We start from the raw sequence: 19,011 nt of genomic DNA, 5'->3' as shown, positions 1-19,011 counted from the left end.
CATACAGGAATCAATAATCAGAATAGGTTTGACATGAATTGATAGATACAGAAATGAGAGATGCATCAATATTTGCTTGCAGTTTGTTCATGATGCAGTGAACCAGACGTATCCAGGGCAACACCAGTGGCTAAGAAGCTCTCATTCACTTTCCATGTACATTGTCACGAAGCAACCCTAAACTTGTGTTGAATAGTCAGTGCGATTATCAAATAATATCACATACATTAGAAACACATTTCACAATTTTCATATTTAACATTGAGAAAACCATGTGAGATTCATATTTGGCACATGATGACAGAAAAAAAAGGAGTGTCACCATTTCCTCTCAGATTCTCACTGCTGGAGATGTATGGAAAAACACAGAAGGACTATAAGGCTTGAGATATCTCCCTTTTATTTTGTTTTTAGTTAACACTGTTTTGTACAAAGAGACAGAAGAATATATCTTAGCACTTATTTTCACACTGTGTCTGTATTCTCAATAGCTTAAGTATTGTGAAATGTCTCATTAAATTATTATTGTAGTCTTAACACACGTAATCTCTCTCTATACAAAAACAGAAAAAAAGAAACCATTTTTGTCATATTTACAGAATCTGTACAGTTCGGATCCATAAGTAACATTTAAAATAAGAGGTTAAAATACAAGAAGGACAGAATTGAAGACAACAGAGTTGTAAATTTTGTCTTAAATTCTGGTTCTCGGATGCTATTAGAATGACACTGTGCTCTTGGTCCAGTGGTCTAATAACTTTTTCCCATGTGGCTATAAAAAATCTTCCAGACAAAAATGTATCTCAAATTTCATTATTTTAAATATTTGTCTCCATATATTAAAAGGCTATGGAAAGGGGACATAATTATTTACAGCAGACATAATAGATAACCATTGCACTGTGCTTTGTTTCCTTTTCTCTCACACACACACACACACACACACACACACACACACACACACACACACACGTGCACAGACAAATGTGCACACAAAAACACCTGCGCACACACATGCCCACTCACATACAGAGGTAATCAAGCATATGATTTCAGATACACGTACAATCATATGTGACGTACCTTACTGGGGAGGGCATTAAAATGGCAAACCAGTAAAATAGAGTAGTCAAACTACTGTAGTCTTATCCTACCAGTCATAAAGAAAGAGATTAGTTCAAATGAGAATGAATGAAAAGGGAAATAAAACACTGAAGTAACACAACACTGGCTACTATCCCTCCTGTCCTTGTCCACCCATTTTATCGGCCAACCTCCCTTGTATCTTCTGCTGCAAATGTCGTCTCACACTTAACCTGTGTTTATCAAATGATATTTGCGTGCTTTTACAAGGCCACATCTTTAAAGTGAGAATTAAAACTGGAAAGCTTTTCAGGAAGAGCAAAGGCATCTGTCCCTGACACTCGCACACCCAATCACACAATACTACTTCTACATAGTACTACTACTAAAAACTATAGGCTCGATTCTGCGGTACAAACACAGAGATTGACAGGAAATGCAGTGGTCTAAGTCTGTTACCACATCTATAGCTCTTAAAGCAATGCCACACTGTTCTGAGATACCATATGAGATATCTTTAAAGGATTTACTAAAAACTAAAATGAGAAAAACAGACCAAGCATAAAAAATCTTAAGGGTACTTTTGGAAAATGGTACCATGCAAAGAAAGGTATCGTGAGAGCAAGTGAAAAAATCTTGTGACAAAAAAAGACAAAATTAGCCTTGCGTGGACACAAGAATGATCTTTAAAAATTATGTTTAACTAATGGCAGTATTCCTGACGAAATCTAGCAATATCACCCAAATTTGGGATTGCCGGTTAATATCCTTAACGAGTTATTATTCCATACATATCGATTTTCAAAGATCTTATCAATTCATTAGAATCACCACATCTATTGTAAAACCCGAACCTGTATGATGCGCAGTTTATCAACATATCGCACCCACAAAGAGCAGGCATGATATCTAAATAGACATAAATGTATGAAACGCTAAAGATATGGTAATAAATAAGTAAAAGACATGCATGCTCATCTTAAACACAAACTCTCACACACAAAGACAACTGAGTCAAAAAAGAATGTGGCAGAAAGTTAAGATAAAAATTCACAAATCGATAGCTATACATCAATTATAAACCAAATATTATAAATATTGTGCTTAAAGTGGAGATCTGTTAGGCTAACAGTTCATTCACAAATAAAATGTATAAAGAAAATCTGCAATAAACACAACAAACTTCAAGTAAAGGATTTTATCTAAGCTGTGGGCCAAAAGTTCAAAAAATGACAATGTCTTCAAGACTGCCCTGCCACGAGTTCATTTGTGGCTTCGAAACCGATGGTGGAAAAAAAGTCATAAATGCTTGCAACGAACCTCACATGGCTCTCATTTATCCAATTAAATGAGTTCACTGGTTTATTGATTTAGGTAATTAGGCAATTTAGTTAAATGATATGTTTGTTTTTGCCTGTGCCCATCCAAAATTCCTGAGAAATACCTCTACTTCATATAAGTGGGTATTAAAACTGCAAATTAACATCAAATGAATAGGAGAAATAACTGGAGTTATCCCCACCATTATCATGTCTTGTGTTATTAAAAAGAAAAGCACTCTGACTGGCATCAACTCAAATATCTACAAAATTTCACTTCTCCTGTAAAGGTGCAGTAAAGGATTGTATTAGCCTGAAAAACAGCAGGGAGGACATAGAATTTTTTTTAATGTGTGTCCATTTGTTGATTTTTAACTGATACATTTTGCAGCAAAGTTGGATTGTTAACCTTTAATGTAATTCCTAAAATATTATCTAACCAATATGGTAAAACATAAATCTGTAGAGTTACATCCTTTCTGTCTATTCACTGTACAGTGGAAAAAAAAAAATATTTACATAACAAAATGCAAGTATTTGCTGAGAATCTTGCAAAACCCTACATACTGTGTACTGGCGTCTCCCTAAGGAAAGTACAGATAAGCATATCCAATGCTAACTGCATTCTAAGAAGAAACAAATCCATGACACAGTTGTTATTTTGCTGCTTGATCAAAGACTTCCTCAGAATTGGGGGATGGTGGAGAAAAAATTATTAAATAATTGATTTTTGTTTCTATATTGTAGATAACACCATACAAATGTAACGCCCCATGTCTCGACTCTCAGGGAGGATACTGTGTACTGTACATTGTTGTGCAAACCTCAAATATCCTATGTTCCTGTTATTAAAAGCTGTTCGAATAATAATTTATCTGGTTTTCTTTAGGACCTAGTTCACGAGATTAATACTATAAACGCATTTAGCCTATGTCTCCTTAATGCTGGATATTCCATGTCAGTGCTTATACCATTAAAAGGAAGTTTCCATAATAATATGAATCATCCAATGACAAATCTGTGTGCAGTGACCAGAAAGTTACCATGGCAATATGACCTGTAAATCAGGTATTCTGTAAGTCTTGGTAAGGCACATAACGTGCTGTGTATTAAACCAATATTGTTCTAACAAACGGAACAGTATAAAATAAGGTGATAATACATTTCCTTCACAATGATATCTCAAGTACAGCTGAAGTACTTTGCAAATCATGCCTTATACACACATTTTACAGCACTCCATACTGGTAAAATAAACTTGAATAACCAATAATTAAGAACCTTTATGGAATCCAAGTTCGTTTACAACTCAATTAACTATCAAATAAGCTCAGTTGTCAAATCAAAAAAGCCTCCCGCAAAGTGGTTTGTTAACCAAGAACTGAAACTACAGTACAAATATATATAACAGCATAAAACATCCAGAAACCAAGCCCAAATGGAACATCATAAACATTGTAATAATATATAATAATATTATTATCAAGAACATTATCAATACAATTATTGTAAGTTTTACCCTGTTGCTTAAAAAGAGTAACTGATTTCCATCCACAATTGTACAAAGGATTGTACACGGTTGTCTCATCTGGATTGGCCGCTATTTTGATGTTAGGAGCAGGGAAATAGTGGGATATACAAAAAAAAAAAAGGAGAATAAAAGAGAGGAATTAACAGATTTTTCCCCCTAATCTCAATTTTTCGACAGTGGGCAGGTCCCATCTCTATTTACAAACGTATGCTTGGCAGCGTGTGATCCGCATAACTTAAAGCATGAGTTAGTTCCTCACACATGGTTTCCTCTTCTTTTCATGAGCATGAAGGAACTAATTACACACTGCCTTTTCAGTTTTCTCTCAATCATCATTCCGCATGTCCGTTCTTTTCTGTGTTTTTATCTGTTTCTGACTTCCCTCTTCAGACATCAGACTCTATACTGGAAAGCTTCTCGTAAACATGTCCGTTGCTCGAGCCATTAAACGGTCTCTGTCCTTGACCCATCCCTAACCCATCCCTTGCTGACAGCAGCTTGTTGTTGCTAGGTCCTCCACCGTGGTGGTTACCAAGAGGCCCGCCCAGACAAAGCTCCTTGGGGAACCGAGGGGCCACATTGGACAACACCCCAGAAGTTGCGGAGGCAGGCAAATAGGAAGTCACCCCCATGGAGCCCCGGAAGTCAGCCCGACTGTTGTTGAGGAGCTGTTGCTGCTGCTGCTGTTGTGGCATCTGTTGCTGCTGCGGCTGTGCCTGCTGCTTTTTGATGTAGTATGATTTGGCACCGTGTAATAGACACTGGTCGTCGCCGAAGGTTGGGATGAATGGGTTCTGGTTCACCTTATCTGGGTAGAGAGATTTAGACAAGGAGTAAGTCCCGACCCCTCGGGTACCGCCCACACCTCCTCCCATCATGCCTCTATCCCTGTCCCTCATGTCTCTCTCACCCACGGAGCGACGGTGCAACCCACCTTCACCCCCACGGAATAAGCTAAATGATGAACCCCCACCCTTCCCTCTGTCCCCAAAATATGATGTCTCCCGCTCCCCTCCCGCATACTGCTCAAACATCTGGGCGTAGGGGCTTGTGCCCTCCATGTAGCGGTCTTTGTCTTTTAGGCTCACGCTTCGGGGTGGAGGAAGCATTGACGCTCCGCCACTGCCTCCAAACCCACCCATCCTGCCCGCCTCTTCCTTCTGCAGCTCTACAAATGTGTCATAAGAGTGCTGCCTGCGCAAAACCTTACCACCTGGGCCAAATTTTCGCCTCTGTACCTGGGTTTGGGCCCCTGTGCCTCCACCTCCCTTTCCGCTCTCCAGAGGGTGCTTGCCCCCAGTTTGATCCAAGAGGAGGTGGTTGTCCTCACTGATGTCATATAAGTTGCCCGGCTTCTTGCACGAATCACACCGCTTGCAGGAGGCTGAACTAGGGCGACTTGAGATTTGTCCACTCCCTCCACTGGTTCCCCCAACTCCCCCAGCAGCTGGATAGCCCGCAGCCCCGCCTCCCCCATGCATGCAAATTGGCTTGCTTCCTCCACTTCCAACCCCTCCACTGTGGCTATTCCGACACTCCCAATCCCCTCCAGCCAACCCCCCCACCCCTCCGATGCCCTTTTCCCAGCATGCATGGCCCTGTTGCCCAGGCGATCCTCCTCCCATTCCACCCTTACATTCTGTCTTCTTGGATTTACCTTTTAGGAAATCTTCCATGGGAACCAAACTAGTGCACGCTCCCCCAGCACCTCCGCTACTAACTACTCCAGCGCAACCGCCTCCACCCAGTCCCACTCCTCCACCCATTCCTGGAGCATCACTTAAATCCAAATGCTCCCATGGGGATGCCCCTTCCTTGGCTCGAAACTGGTCCACATAGAAGTCCCTCAAATTCTCTTTGTCTCTGAATAGATAGGAGGTGCTGTTACCACCTCTCAGGCTCTTGCGCTCCACGGGTGGGGTGGCTGAGTGGTGTGCTTGTGTTGCTGGATGATGATGGTGATGGATTGTGTGGTGGGGACGTCTGCGGAAACCAAGCTCAATCTCATCCTGCTCACGGCGAGACTTGGCAGAAGCAGGTCTCTTTTTTAGGCTGTCCCTGTACTGCTTGCGTCGTTTGCCATGCCCCTCGAGGTTCCCGTAGGTCACGGTATGAGTGGAAATATCGGACACGTCAGATCGAATATTTCCGTCGTCCCCTCCTGATCCCACCCCACCTCCCCCGCAGTACCTGTCATGTCCTGCAATAAACCCTGAACTGGATGCCCCACCCTTGAAGGAGAACTTTCCATATAGATCTGGCAGGCCGGACTTGAAGCTTGACTGGGTTGGGTGACCCGCAATCAGGTCAAACTTTTCCCTGTTCCGAAGTGTCAGCGACTGCCGTGGCTGGGTGGTGAAGATGGGCGCTACCCCTCCCCCTAAACTGTCACAATCGTACCCCCCCTCCAATGAACTGGCACTCCCTAAACTACGAGGTCGGTTAGGCAGGGGACCCGACATACCGAGAGCCAGTTCAGATCCCGTGCCCCCATGGTGGTGTAGGTAATGATCTTGGTACAGGTTGCTGTCCTTCAGGTGCAAATTCCCAAAAGTCCTCTCCACTTCGCTTACATAGTCGCTGAACATGTTGTCCTCTGGCAGGTATGGTGGAGGCTTGCAATCTGTGTGGCCTACTAGGCTGCGCCGGTGTTCACTGATGTCATAAACGGCTGACTCACGATGGCTGTAGTCCAGTGCGCTCCGAGGTGAACCATTGACCCCAGGCACAGAGGTCATGTTTTTGGCAGTACGCAACAAACGGAGAATGTTGGAGTGTGTGTTGTTCATGTTCATGTTCATAGTGGCTGATGGTGAGTTAAGGGATGATTTGTTCTCTTCAATCTGAACACCATGGATGCAACTGTAGATTCCCTGTTGGACAGATAAAAGGAGGGAAAGCAAAAACAAAGGAAAGGAGAAGGAACAAAAATGTGGGATTAGATTATTATTTAGTAAAATGTTTCATTAGCAGCAAGCATTTTGACACTTTTCATGCTAAGTTCATGTCAAGTCTCAAGGCTTAGCGCTTTATTACAAGTCCCTTCAAGTCAAATCTCTTAGTTTCTATACATTTTATGTTTTTAAATGATCTTGTAATTACTGCTCTGACAGTCGTTTATATGCTGTATAGTCCAGGTGATATGTGCAAAATTTGAGGTGATATGTTCACTTTTTCATAAAAGCATTAAACTTGGTACACTTGTACAGGTTAGTTTCCTGAACATTTTCAGAAATGGTGCCATTGCAAAAACATCTCGTGGTTGCCATGGCGACCGTTTTACTTTCCGCCATAACCAAATTATGTTTTTGGTGTCATATCTCCTGAACCAAACATGATAACACAAAAGGTGATGTCTACCCCTATGTTTTGATGGCCGAGGATTACAATGATACCATATATAGCAACATAAACTGTTCAGGTGAAGAGTTAATGGTGAAATCAGTAATGTGAGAAGGACATAACAGTATCTGAGCATCACAGCATTTACAAAAGTCCATATTATGGCTATTAATTTTTTTCTTTCTTTGATAATTAACTAATATTTTATTCAATAATACAATAAATGGTTGTTTTAATTATTAATTCATAACATTTATATAGCACTTTTCTGGGTACTACTCAAAGCGCTTTACATGGAAGTGGAAATCTCCTCAACCACCACCAATGTGCAGCATCCACCTGGATGATGCAACAGCATCCATATTGTGCCAGAACGCCCACCACACACCGGTTTAACTAATATTTTATTCAATAGTACAATAAAAGATTTATTTCAGAGATAAAAAAAATATATAATCTTAAGTAAGTGTATTTTTCCTTACCTCTCAGGTAGAGTAAGGTAGGCGGTAGTATTCTCCCAATACATTCATGCACTCTCTCAAAGATGCTCTAACATAACACGCAGATGGCAACACAACCTTGCTAAACTGTGTCCTATCTGTACCTCTTCTGCTGCATCTCTGTCATTTTCTCTGGGTCTTGGGAATTGTCAGTCAGCTGTCAACAAACTTCATTCTGGCCATTGCTTCTCCGTGTACTCTTATTATCTTGGGCTTGACTGAGACCTGGATTCGTCCAGAAGACTCCACAACCCCTGCTGTTCTCTCTAACAACTTCCCTTTCTCTCACACGCCCCATTAGGTTGGAAGGGTACTGGCCTTCTCCTTTTTAATCATTTGAAATACTCAACCCACTCTTCCCTATACAATAAAAAATATTTTAAGTTTCAAGCTATTATGGTAACAGCTCCTATTAAACTCCATATTGTAATGATTTATCCCTTTCCTGGTCATATATAATCCTTTATAGAGGAGCTGTATGGGCTGCTGTCCTCATTCTCTGTGGATGGCAGTCCACTTGTAGTCTTTGCTGACTTCGAAATCCATCTGGAGAAGCCTTACACTGCAGACTTCCACTTCCACTCCTAGCTTCCTTCTCAAGTGGCTTACCACCACAAGCACTGACAAATCAGGCAACCGACTTGACTTAATTTACACATACAGTTGTATCAGAGACAGGTTTGGTAAAACCTCTAGACATCTCTGCAAATTTCTTCATTACATTTAACCTACATACCTGTGTGCCACCAATTCCTCTACCAGTTACGTTTAGGCAAAATCCTATGCTCCCTCTCACCCTTTCATCTTTCCCCTGTAGTGTCATCCTCTCTTCCCTCACCCACCCATTTCTCATCTCTGGATGTAAATACGGCAACTGACACTTTATGATCCACTTTAACTTCATGATCAAGACAATATCTGTCTAGACAGGCCAGTGCATACTACTCCTTCTAAGCTAAAATTTGCCCCATGTATCATCATCTTTAGCGTATTTTTGATGAGAAGTCTTTTGGGTGCCTCACCAATGTAATAGATTTCTCTAATACAAAAAATTATGTAGGCTTGACCAAAATTTTTGTGGGGAGAAGGATTTATTGAAGATGGTAGTGTAGCAGTTCTTCAATAGCGATGTTAGCATGTCTTCCTTCAAACAATCTTAAAACTTATATGAATCCTAGCTTCTCCCAAAGCTCTAACTGTGGGATATAATTTTATACCTGAAGACAAAAGGGCAAGAAACAACAGATACTGTTAGGACCTTCCCGCTGGAGATCCTGCAATCTACAAGACATTCCTGAGGAATGCTGTTCCTTTGTTTATTCTAATGGAATGGACCATTTGGTTCACACCTTTATAGACACAGTTACATTATTCCTTTCAAAGAATGACCAACTGAACTTTAACCAATCAGGTTTCAGCAGCGGCCATTCAACTGAGACTGGTTTGTTGTCATTCACTGTAGCCCTGCAGATTGCGAAAGCTGATTCCAAATAATCAGTTCTTATTCTGCTGGATCTATCTGCCACTTTTGACTCTGTTAATCATCAGATTCTCCTGTCTACCATCACCAGATCTGCCCTCCATTGGTTTGAATATTATCTCACAGGTAGGTCTTTCAGGGTTTCCTGGGGAGGAGAGGTATCCAAAGAACACCAACTGGCCACAAGGATTCCTTGGGTATCAGTTCTTCGACCCCCTCCTCTTCACCATATACACTACATCACTGGGACCCATTATACAAGCACATGGTTTCTCCTACCAAATTCATTGATGACACACAGCTCTATCAATCCTTTCAACCAGACAATCCAATAGTAGCTGCATGGATCTCAGGCTGCCAGGCAAACATCTTGGCATGGATGAAGGAACATCACCTGCAGCTCAACCTGGCAAAGACTGAGCTTCTCATTTTTCCTGCCACTCTGAATCTACAGCATGATTTCATCATCATGCAAGGTTAATCAAAAACGATTCTTTGGTGATCAGCTGGTCTTCAAGGACTATATTGTAAAGACAGCTCAATCTTGCAGGTTTGCATTACACAACGTCAGGAGGATCAGACCCTTCCAAACAGAGCATGCTGCACAACTTGCCCAGGCCCTTGTCATTTCTAGGCTGGACTATTGCAGTGCTCTTCTGGCTGGACTTCCATCATGCGCAATCAAACCTCGACAAATGTTTCAGAATGCAGTGGCACGACTAGTCTACAATGAACTCTAAAGGGCCCACGTCACACCTCTCTTTTATCACCCTGCACTGGCTACCGATTGCAGCTCACATCAAGTTCAAGACATTGATGTTTGCGTACAGAATAGCCACAGGCCCAGCACCCTCCTACTTCCTCCTCACTCTTACAAATCTACATCCCTTCCAGAAGCCTGAGATCTGTAAGTAGGTGATGCCTTGTGGTAATATCACAGAGAGGCATTTTCATTCACCTTTCCTTTTTGGTGAAATTATCTTCCCACAATCGCAGTAATTAACAGAACACGTTATCAACCAACACGTTATCAAACAGCAACACTAATTTAATCCCATACCTGACCCATTTGACATAAAAACTGGGACCCGAATCGCACCTGCATTAAATCTATATGAGGTAGGGAAAACTCCTTTATTAAAACTTTTATTCATATTGTGAATAAATTAAATACAGAAAGCAAGCAAAAAGCTATGAATTTATATTATATTGTGATTAATATTATTAATATAATCACTACAGCTGTCAAATCAGTGGCAGCGCGATTATAATTTTTTTATATTTATAATTTTGCCAGATTATGATTACAGTGAAACCTAAAAATGACATCTAAACTCTTAAAAACTGAATAGGTGCAATAGGCTTTGTTACCTATCACTTATTTGAAATATCTGCATCTGCAACAAAATGTGTGTGCATGTATGTCTGTGTATGAGTGTTTCTGTGTGTGTGTGTGTGTGTATACAAGTGTTTTTCTGTGTGTGTGTGTGTGTGTGTGTGTATACAAGTGTGTTTGTGTGTGTGTGTGTGTGTGTGTGTATGTGTGTAAGCAGGCTTTATGATTGTTATTGTGATGGTTTGACCATTTCATTTCTATGTGTGTGTGCATGTGTGTTTTTGTGTGTATGTAAATATGCTTATAGAGTATTAATAGGCTAGTTTAATAATTTTGAGATTGATATTATTTTGAAAAACATGCTTTTGTCAACTAGCTTTCAGTTTTTAACTCAAAATCAATCAAATCATTGCAGTGCTGTTCTTTAGACTCTCTAGGTCAATAATTATCAAAAAAATGTGATAATTTAACAGAGACTGGGCAAAAAATAACACTATTACAGTTAAAAAGCTCAAAAACACAGTGTTGTATGAGAAATAGGCATTTATAACCACTAGATGGCAGCGTAAGACCACTAATGGGCTTATTAAACTCTTAAACAGTACTGTTCATAAGTTGCTTATGGAGATGCTATAAAATCACTGTTATAACATTTTAAACCTCATTGAGTCAAAGTTTACCATTTTGTTCATACAGACATATCAGTTTTTATAATTTTGCCAGATTATGATTACAGTGGAACCTGAAAATGACATCTAAACTCTTAAAAAGCGAATAGGTGCAATAGGCTTTGTTACCTATCACTTATTTCAAATATCTGCAACAAAATGTGTGTGCATGTATGTCCGTGTATGAGTGTTTCTGTGTGTGTGTGTGTTTGTATGTGTGAGTGTGTGTGTAAGCAGGCTTAATAATTATTACTGTGACCGTTTGACCATTTCATTTAAATGTGTGTGTGTGTGTGTGTGAATATGTTCATAGAGTATTAATAGGCCAGTTTAATCATTTAATTTCAGTGTGTGTGCATGAGTGTTGTGTGTCTGTGAGCCTGCTCTCCATTCTGGATGTTTTTAACTGTCAGCCATACATCCAGGTTGGCCAACCTTAAAGGGTGTCAATTTCACGAACCCCGGTTAATCGCTGCTTGCAGCTATATTTTAATAAGTGTCTTTTAACAGGTGTGGTTCCTGCTTATTTGAAAGTGGCTACTGTCACACCTCACCTCAAGAAGCCTTCACTCGACCTGTCTGTTTTAAAAAATTATCGCCCTATCTCTGTTCTACCATTTGTTTCAAAGGTTTTGGAAAAGATTGTGTTTTTCCAGCTTCAATCTTTTCTTGCTCTAAACAGTTTGTTTGAACACTTTCAATCTGGTTTTAAGGTTGCTCACAGTACCGAATCAGCCCTCTTGAGAGTGTTAAATGACATCTTCTTAGCCACTGACACAGGGGACTCTGTGGTCCTTGTTCTCTTAGATTTATCAGCTGCTTTTGACACTATCAACCATTCCATATTAATTAATAGACTTGAATCTTGGGTGGGTCTCTCTGGCACAGTTTTAAAGTGGTTTCAGTCATTCCTGTCGGATAGGAAATATGTGGTTAGGCTAGGAGATTTCTTCTCTTCCACTTCCTTTTTTTCCTGTGGTCTTCCTCAAGGTTCTGTCTTAGCTCCCACCTTATTTTCACTATATATGCTGCCTCTAGGCTCCATTTTTAGGAAACACGGGATGTCATTTCACTTCTATGCTGATGACACCCAAATTTATCTACCTTTTAAGAAAAACAATCCTATGGCCATGAATGCTCTGTTGTCTTGTTTAGATGAAGTTAAATCTTGGTTATTTCAAAATTTCTTATCTCTAAATGAAGAAAAAACTGAGGTGATAGTTTTCGGTCCATCAGATAATACGAAGGACTCTGATTTTGACCTAGGACCTTTATCTGCTTTTAGGTCCTCACAGGTACAGAACCTGGGTGTTTTGTTGGATGACACGCTAAAATTTGATAAACAAATTTCCACCGTGATTGGATTGGATTTTCTCACCGACAAGACTCTGGAGATGGCCGTTCATGCTTTTATTACGTCGCGTCTAGATTATTGTAATTCTTTATATTGTGGCATCTCTAAATCACAAATTGCCCGTCTTCAATTGGTCCAGAACGATGCTGCTAAGTTTCTTTTAAAAAAGAAAAAAAGGGATCATGTCACTCCGCTCCTGAAGGCCCTTCACTGGTTGCCTATCCAATTTAGAATACACTTCAAAATTTTATTATTTGTTTTTAAATCGTTACATCATCAAGCACCCATTTACCTATCCGAATTGCTCCACCAGTATACCCCTTTGAGAAGTTTGAGATCCTGCGACCAGAACCTCTTCTTAATTCCACACTCTAGACTCAAGCGTAGAGGTGACCGTGCCTTTTCAGTAATTGGGCCTCGTCTTTGGAATGACTTGCCAGTTGAGATTAGAACGGCTCCTAGTCTGACGATTTTTAAATCACTCTTAAAAACCTATTTGTTTTCAATGGCCTATTAGGTTGTATTTTATCTATTCCATTTCTTATTTATGTGTCTTGTTTCCTTTTAATTTTTGTTGTGGATGCTTCCAAGTGTAAAGCACTTTGGTCAGTCTTCTGGCTGTTTTAAATGTGCTATATAAATAAAGTAAACTTGAAACTTAAACATTTGGCATCTTCTGAGATTTCATTGTAATCCTTCTCATAAAGTCACTAAATTAACCATTAAATGTTCATCTGATTGCATTGCCGTCTGCGTGTGATGTTAGAGCGTTGTTGAGAGAGAACAATAATGTATTGGAAATACACTTACCTGAGATTATTTTATTTTATTTTATATATATATATATAAGTATTCTTGAAAAAATCTTTTAATGTATTATTGAATAAAACATTAGTTAATTATCAAAGAAAGAAAAAATGAATAGCCATAATATGGACTTTTGTAAATACTTTGATACAGTGATGCTCAGATACTGTGATTTCCTTCTCACATTGCTGATTTCGCCATTATCTCTTCACCTGAACAGTTTATGTTGCTGTATATGGTATCATTGTAATCCTTGACCATCAAAACAGGGGTAAACATCACCTTTTCTGTGTTATCATGTTTGGTTCAGGAGATATGACATAAAATACATAATTTGGTTATGACGGAAAGTAAAATGGTGGCCATGGCAACCACGAGGTGTTTTTGCGATGACTCCATTTCTGAAAATGTTTAGGGCTGCGAACGATACAAGTGCTTTTATAGAATACATGCTTTTATGAAAAAGTGAACATTATTTTCACATATCACCTGGACTAGTAGTTTAGTTTAATAAAGCATGCTGGAGGACAATTAATAAAAAAAACTATCACGTAATAAAAAAAGTTTATTCTTCATTGTCTTTAATCTTTTGACATTATGTGTACAAGAGCAGAGAAAGGAAAATGAGTGAAACAGAGAGGAATGAAAGGAGAGAGGAAAAGAGAACAAAATATGTTCAAGAAAGAAACGGCAGGGGCGATAGAGGTTCTGATTAATGATGACATGGTGACAGGGTTGCAGTAACTCTGTGGTTTTGACTGCCTATCAATGTCTTCAATCAATGCGATTAAAATTCTACTGATACTACTGTGTCTACTCCTCCGTCTCTCCTTAATCACTGCCGTGACAAATTAATTACACAATATTTTAATAAACCTCTCCAGCTCATTCACCAGTGATGCAGATGTACTGCATTTTAATCCATTTATCTCTGTATTTTTGGCTGTATTTTATCAAACTAATTTCTTAATGGCAAATGTGTCATTGTAAAACTGGCTTGAAGTCAAAATACCTCATTATCATTTAAACTGTTGGGTGCTTCCATTTATACCCGGACCTATAAATGTTGTGATGCACTATAATGGAATTACTTTTTTCTTTTTTATATATATGAACCATGAAAACCATTTCATAACAATGCGTGAATCACATTTGGAACAAATAGAATTCTCTTCAAAACATTTTTAAAGGGTAAAGGTTACTGTTCTACTGGTGATCCATCCCTAAAGTGAGACAACATGTCAGAAATGTTTCCTGTCTCACTCTTAGTCACGCTTAGTGTCTGTCCACTCTTGTGTCTGTTTTTTTTTTCCCCTCTTGTCTTTATGTTCCTCTTATCTTCTCTACCTTCTGTCTTTTTTAACTCAGGTCATCCTTTCCACAGTGACTCTTATTCTCATTCATCTCCTGACCCTTCAGTCCGATTGGGTTGGAACATATTCTTCATTCAGTGTTATCTCATTTCTCTTTCTCTTTCCTTCTTTCTCTTGAGAGGTGCCTTTCTCTCTTCTATTGTATGGTCCCCCCCCCCCCCCTATTCATTTTAGACTCTTACCCTCACCACAGCAACACTGCTTTAGCTAGTGTTCAAACATGCATCTACATCTCAAAGGGAAATATATCTAGAAAGAAAATCGGTTTCCTATGTCTGGACTTGTAGCTGAGGAAACTGGTCATACAAATTGCCCTTGTGGCTAACAGAGTAATATAGCAATCTTTTATGCTTTTAGCCTCGGTCATTTGTGAATTCAGGTAAACCCAGGTTTATGTTTGAGTCACTTGCCAGTTTGGTCACATAAACTGATATTTACTCTCTCTGTTCATCCACGCCATTATGTGGGTCATGGCACCACTCCAAATCACTCGAGGCATGATTTGATGTCCGAATGTCTAGAATGAGAGACTGCTGCTTTGCCCTGTTAGCTCAAGATCAGGGTCAGGGGTCGGATTCACGAACATCTTCTTAAGAAATAAGTTCAGAAAATTCTTAAGATAAATTCCACGAAAGTTCGTAAGAATGTTCTTAAGTGCAATTCTTGAAAAATTCATAATGTTCTCAAATATGTTCTTAAGAACATCTTTTTTCTTAAGAAGAAAATTACCATCTTTATCTGAGTGAATAATCATAATAATCATAATAAGCACACACACTATTTTCGTCGCGACTTTGACTGGCTCTCAGCTTCATGTGTTTAATCCGGCGTGTGTTTTTGAACGGTTACTGTCTCAAACTTTCATTCATTTTTGTGCTGTGTTTTTGCGCTCTCATCCGAGTGAACGCTTCCGGTATGCGTGTTCGCGCTGCTACAGCAAACACGTCTGTGTGTATCGGCGCATTCATATGCACTGAATCTTTCCAAAGATGTTGTATTTATAGGCAACAATTAAAAGCGTCCAATAGTTCTCTGACTCGCTCGCTACTGAGTTTTGAAGTCAGAAAAAAGTAGCGTCACTACATAGGCTAATAATGACCGATAATTGTTTACAGTATCAGTCATCGTTGATTTGCTGTCACTTCCGAAAACTCGTGCACATGCATATTAATAGTCCTACTATGTATTATATGTTGCTAGTGTTGTTGTAATGCTTAAATATAACAATTAATTTGGAATAAATCAATAAAATCATTAAATAATTCTTACTGTTTGGGATTTAAGACAGGTATGGGGCTGTCCTAAACTTAAGTTATTTACGATGATTTTTAAGAAGATTCTTTTCAAGAATTTGAATTCTTAAGTTTTTCTTAAGAACAATATGAATATTATATATATTATATATAAGAATATTCTTAAGAAGAATTTTTGGGAAAACAAAATATTCTTAACTTTTTTCTTATGTTAAAAAATAATAAGAAAATGGCAGTTAAGAATTTTCTTCATAAGAATGTTTCGTGAATCCGGCCCCTGATTTCTAATGTTGCATAGGTACAAAATGGGCATTCAAAAGTATGTTCATCCTTTCCCCTACACATATCAGAACGAAAGAAACAGAACGATTTAAATGTACAAAAAAAGGTGCACCACAAAAATAAAATAAAATGCCCTCAAAAAAATGTAATCATCATACAGAAGGTTTTGGATTTTCTACATAAATATCATTGTTCACATACCTCTAACGTGAAGGAAACATTTATACACTGCACATTTTAAAGTTATTTTGCTTATCTGCTGATGACAGAAAATTGTTGTTTTTACACTGCAAAATCTTTTTCGTAATCAGTATTTTGTTACTTAAGCATCCTTAAATTTAACCAAGTGTGACCGTTCACGTTTGAAACTTCATTTCTCAGAATTATGAAAAATAGTCCAAATTACCTATTTTTATTTTTTATTCAGTGGCGGAAATGGGCTTCCATAATACTTGCTTAAATATGTTTTTTTTTTTTTTTTACTTTTGACTGTAATCTTTCTGGAAAATGTCATATGTAGGACTTCTCCAATCATTTAGACTGTTTAAACCCTGCTCCCTGCAAGCTCAAGTTCAACTGCTGCTACTTTTGTGTACAACGACCACATCTCCAAATCCAATCAAACAACAATGCATAGAATGTCCCCACCTACATTATTTTTGTTTGTTTGTTTGTTATTGTGTCTGTTACAGTTAGATGTATTTCACAATTTGAAAAAAAAAAGAAAAGATCTGTCGCTACTTTCATGTCATCACAAATGGAAAGTAAAGAAATTTTGACTGGACAACAAGACAGAGGTGCCAATGAAGAAAATGATTAGCGATCTGCGCTCCTAATCTCTAAAGCTTCAAAAACTTAACAGGCTGTTGGCTTCTGAATAATAGTAAAGTTAATCTTGGTGGTTGTTTGCTTTTGGATCAAAAGTTCAAAAGTGAATCTGCCACTCACCCTGCTAATGGAGAAGGTAAGGCCGGGCTTGCCCGAACACACACCCATGAAGCAGAATCGCAGTTGCCAATAGAAGAGGTGCTCTGCGATGAATGTGATAAGGGACAGGGCCATTGCAGCTCCCAGCATGTAGAACACACCTGCCATGTTATCTACATCCAGCTGACTGCTCATCACCTCATTTTTCTCATTATGGCAGATGCCAGTCAGCCACAGTGCCTCAAGTTCCTCCATTTCACCTACAAAGAAGGAGAAAAAGATTGCACTTTCTAGCAATTGAATGTGGGTTAGAAAGAGTGATTGTTTGTGCATCTTTTTACTTTCTGCCTCTCCATCTGTGTGTTTTGTGTGTCTGTGGGCTTCGAGTGCACTCGAGTTTTACTGTTAGCAGACGTGTCTATTCACGTTTGTCTATCCATGGCGATTTCAATGTGTTTCAGCACTGCATTTATTTAGAGCCCCCACAAAACTGTGCACAGTAAACAAATTACGGCCCCTGTGAAGTGCAACATTTGTCATGACGCATTAATCCAACTCATACACACTGGAGCTCTCTTCACATTAATGATTGCTTATGGGAGTCACTTGAGATTTGGTTCCCAGCTCTAATAAGGGGCCTGACAGCCCGTATAGGAGGGACAGGATCAAACTCCAAAACACCATTCAGTGATCTGCAGGTCTGTATTTAGGGATAAATGCAGATACACACAAATATGCTTTTTCTCATACTCAATAATTCAGACTTGCAAAAGGATCCATCCATTCAGTGGCTGCAGTTCTATGCCACACTGGGAACTATAGTCGGGAACTTCAGCCTTTAAATCTGTCAAAAACCCAACACCTATGTGAGGGTGAATGTGCGCGCTGGTGTTCACATGCTGTGCCGGTGCATTCATGTGTACCTACATGTATATGTCACACAGTTGATACCTTCCCAGTGTATTTTTGAGATAACACAAGCATTATGCGCCCCCTTGACACTTGCAAATAGAACTATTCCTGCTCCTGGATCATATACTGGCTTATATAACAACATGTGATACACTCAACCTTACCTTTCCGATTCCATACTGCTGTCAGTGTGCCAAACCAAGGTGCATGTCAATATGCATATGAACACTCACCTTGGCACTAATCTAACCTAACGCATCCCGCTTGCATAACATAACCATGCATGCATGAGGAATCAAAGTTTGGCATATATATTATATAAATGTATCTACTAGCCAATCTGATTTTTCTATGACCGTATACAGTCTCTGTAAGATCTCTTTACAAAATGTCATCTTAAGTGTCTAAAATTGTTAGCACTGTTTATGCGTGTGTGAGGTGCATAGGGCATGTTTTGCATGTGTCTTTGGATGTGATTCAAACAGCTTGTCATCTCAGATGCTGGTTGGGGAAGAGATGACGTTTTCTAGAAATGGCCCCTGGATCTGGATCACTAGGAAAGTGCTTGAATCAAACTGAATTAGAGATGTGGAGATAAACACTTTTCAATGCTTTACATCTATTGCTGGTACAGTACAGCTATTATAACTACTTTGTACACTACATTAGTATACTATACTGTATATACTGTACAAATTTACTAATACAGATTTTAAAATCTGATTGATTCCTGTGGAGGTAAAACTAAAGGTAAACAGCCATTACTCCAGTCTTCCGTGTCACATGATCCTTTAGAATATAATATGCAGATTTGCTGCTCAAAAAACATATCTTGGGGTCGACT

At 39.1% G+C, this 19,011-nt stretch overlaps 1 protein-coding gene across 1 annotated transcript in view; it reads right to left on the bottom strand.

Annotated features, from left to right (window-relative positions):
* Nucleotides 1-4,319: 4,319 nt before the first annotated feature.
* LOC306872608 (glutamate receptor ionotropic, NMDA 2B-like) overlaps nucleotides 4,320-19,011 on the bottom strand; it is a gene marked incomplete at both ends in the record, with an annotated part of 113,846 nt that continues 99,154 nt past the window's right edge. The window contains 2 exons of the mRNA XM_079421234.1: nucleotides 4,320-6,806; nucleotides 17,277-17,515. Coding sequence (XP_079277360.1) covers nucleotides 4,320-6,806; nucleotides 17,277-17,515 — 2,726 coding nt within the window. The remainder of the gene's footprint in view (nucleotides 6,807-17,276; nucleotides 17,516-19,011) is intronic.

Source organism: Barbus barbus, assembly GCF_936440315.1.
Source record: "Barbus barbus genome assembly, chromosome: 7".
Lineage (NCBI taxonomy): Eukaryota > Metazoa > Chordata > Actinopteri > Cypriniformes > Cyprinidae > Barbus > Barbus barbus.
This window is presented reverse-complemented; position numbering and strand designations above follow the sequence as displayed.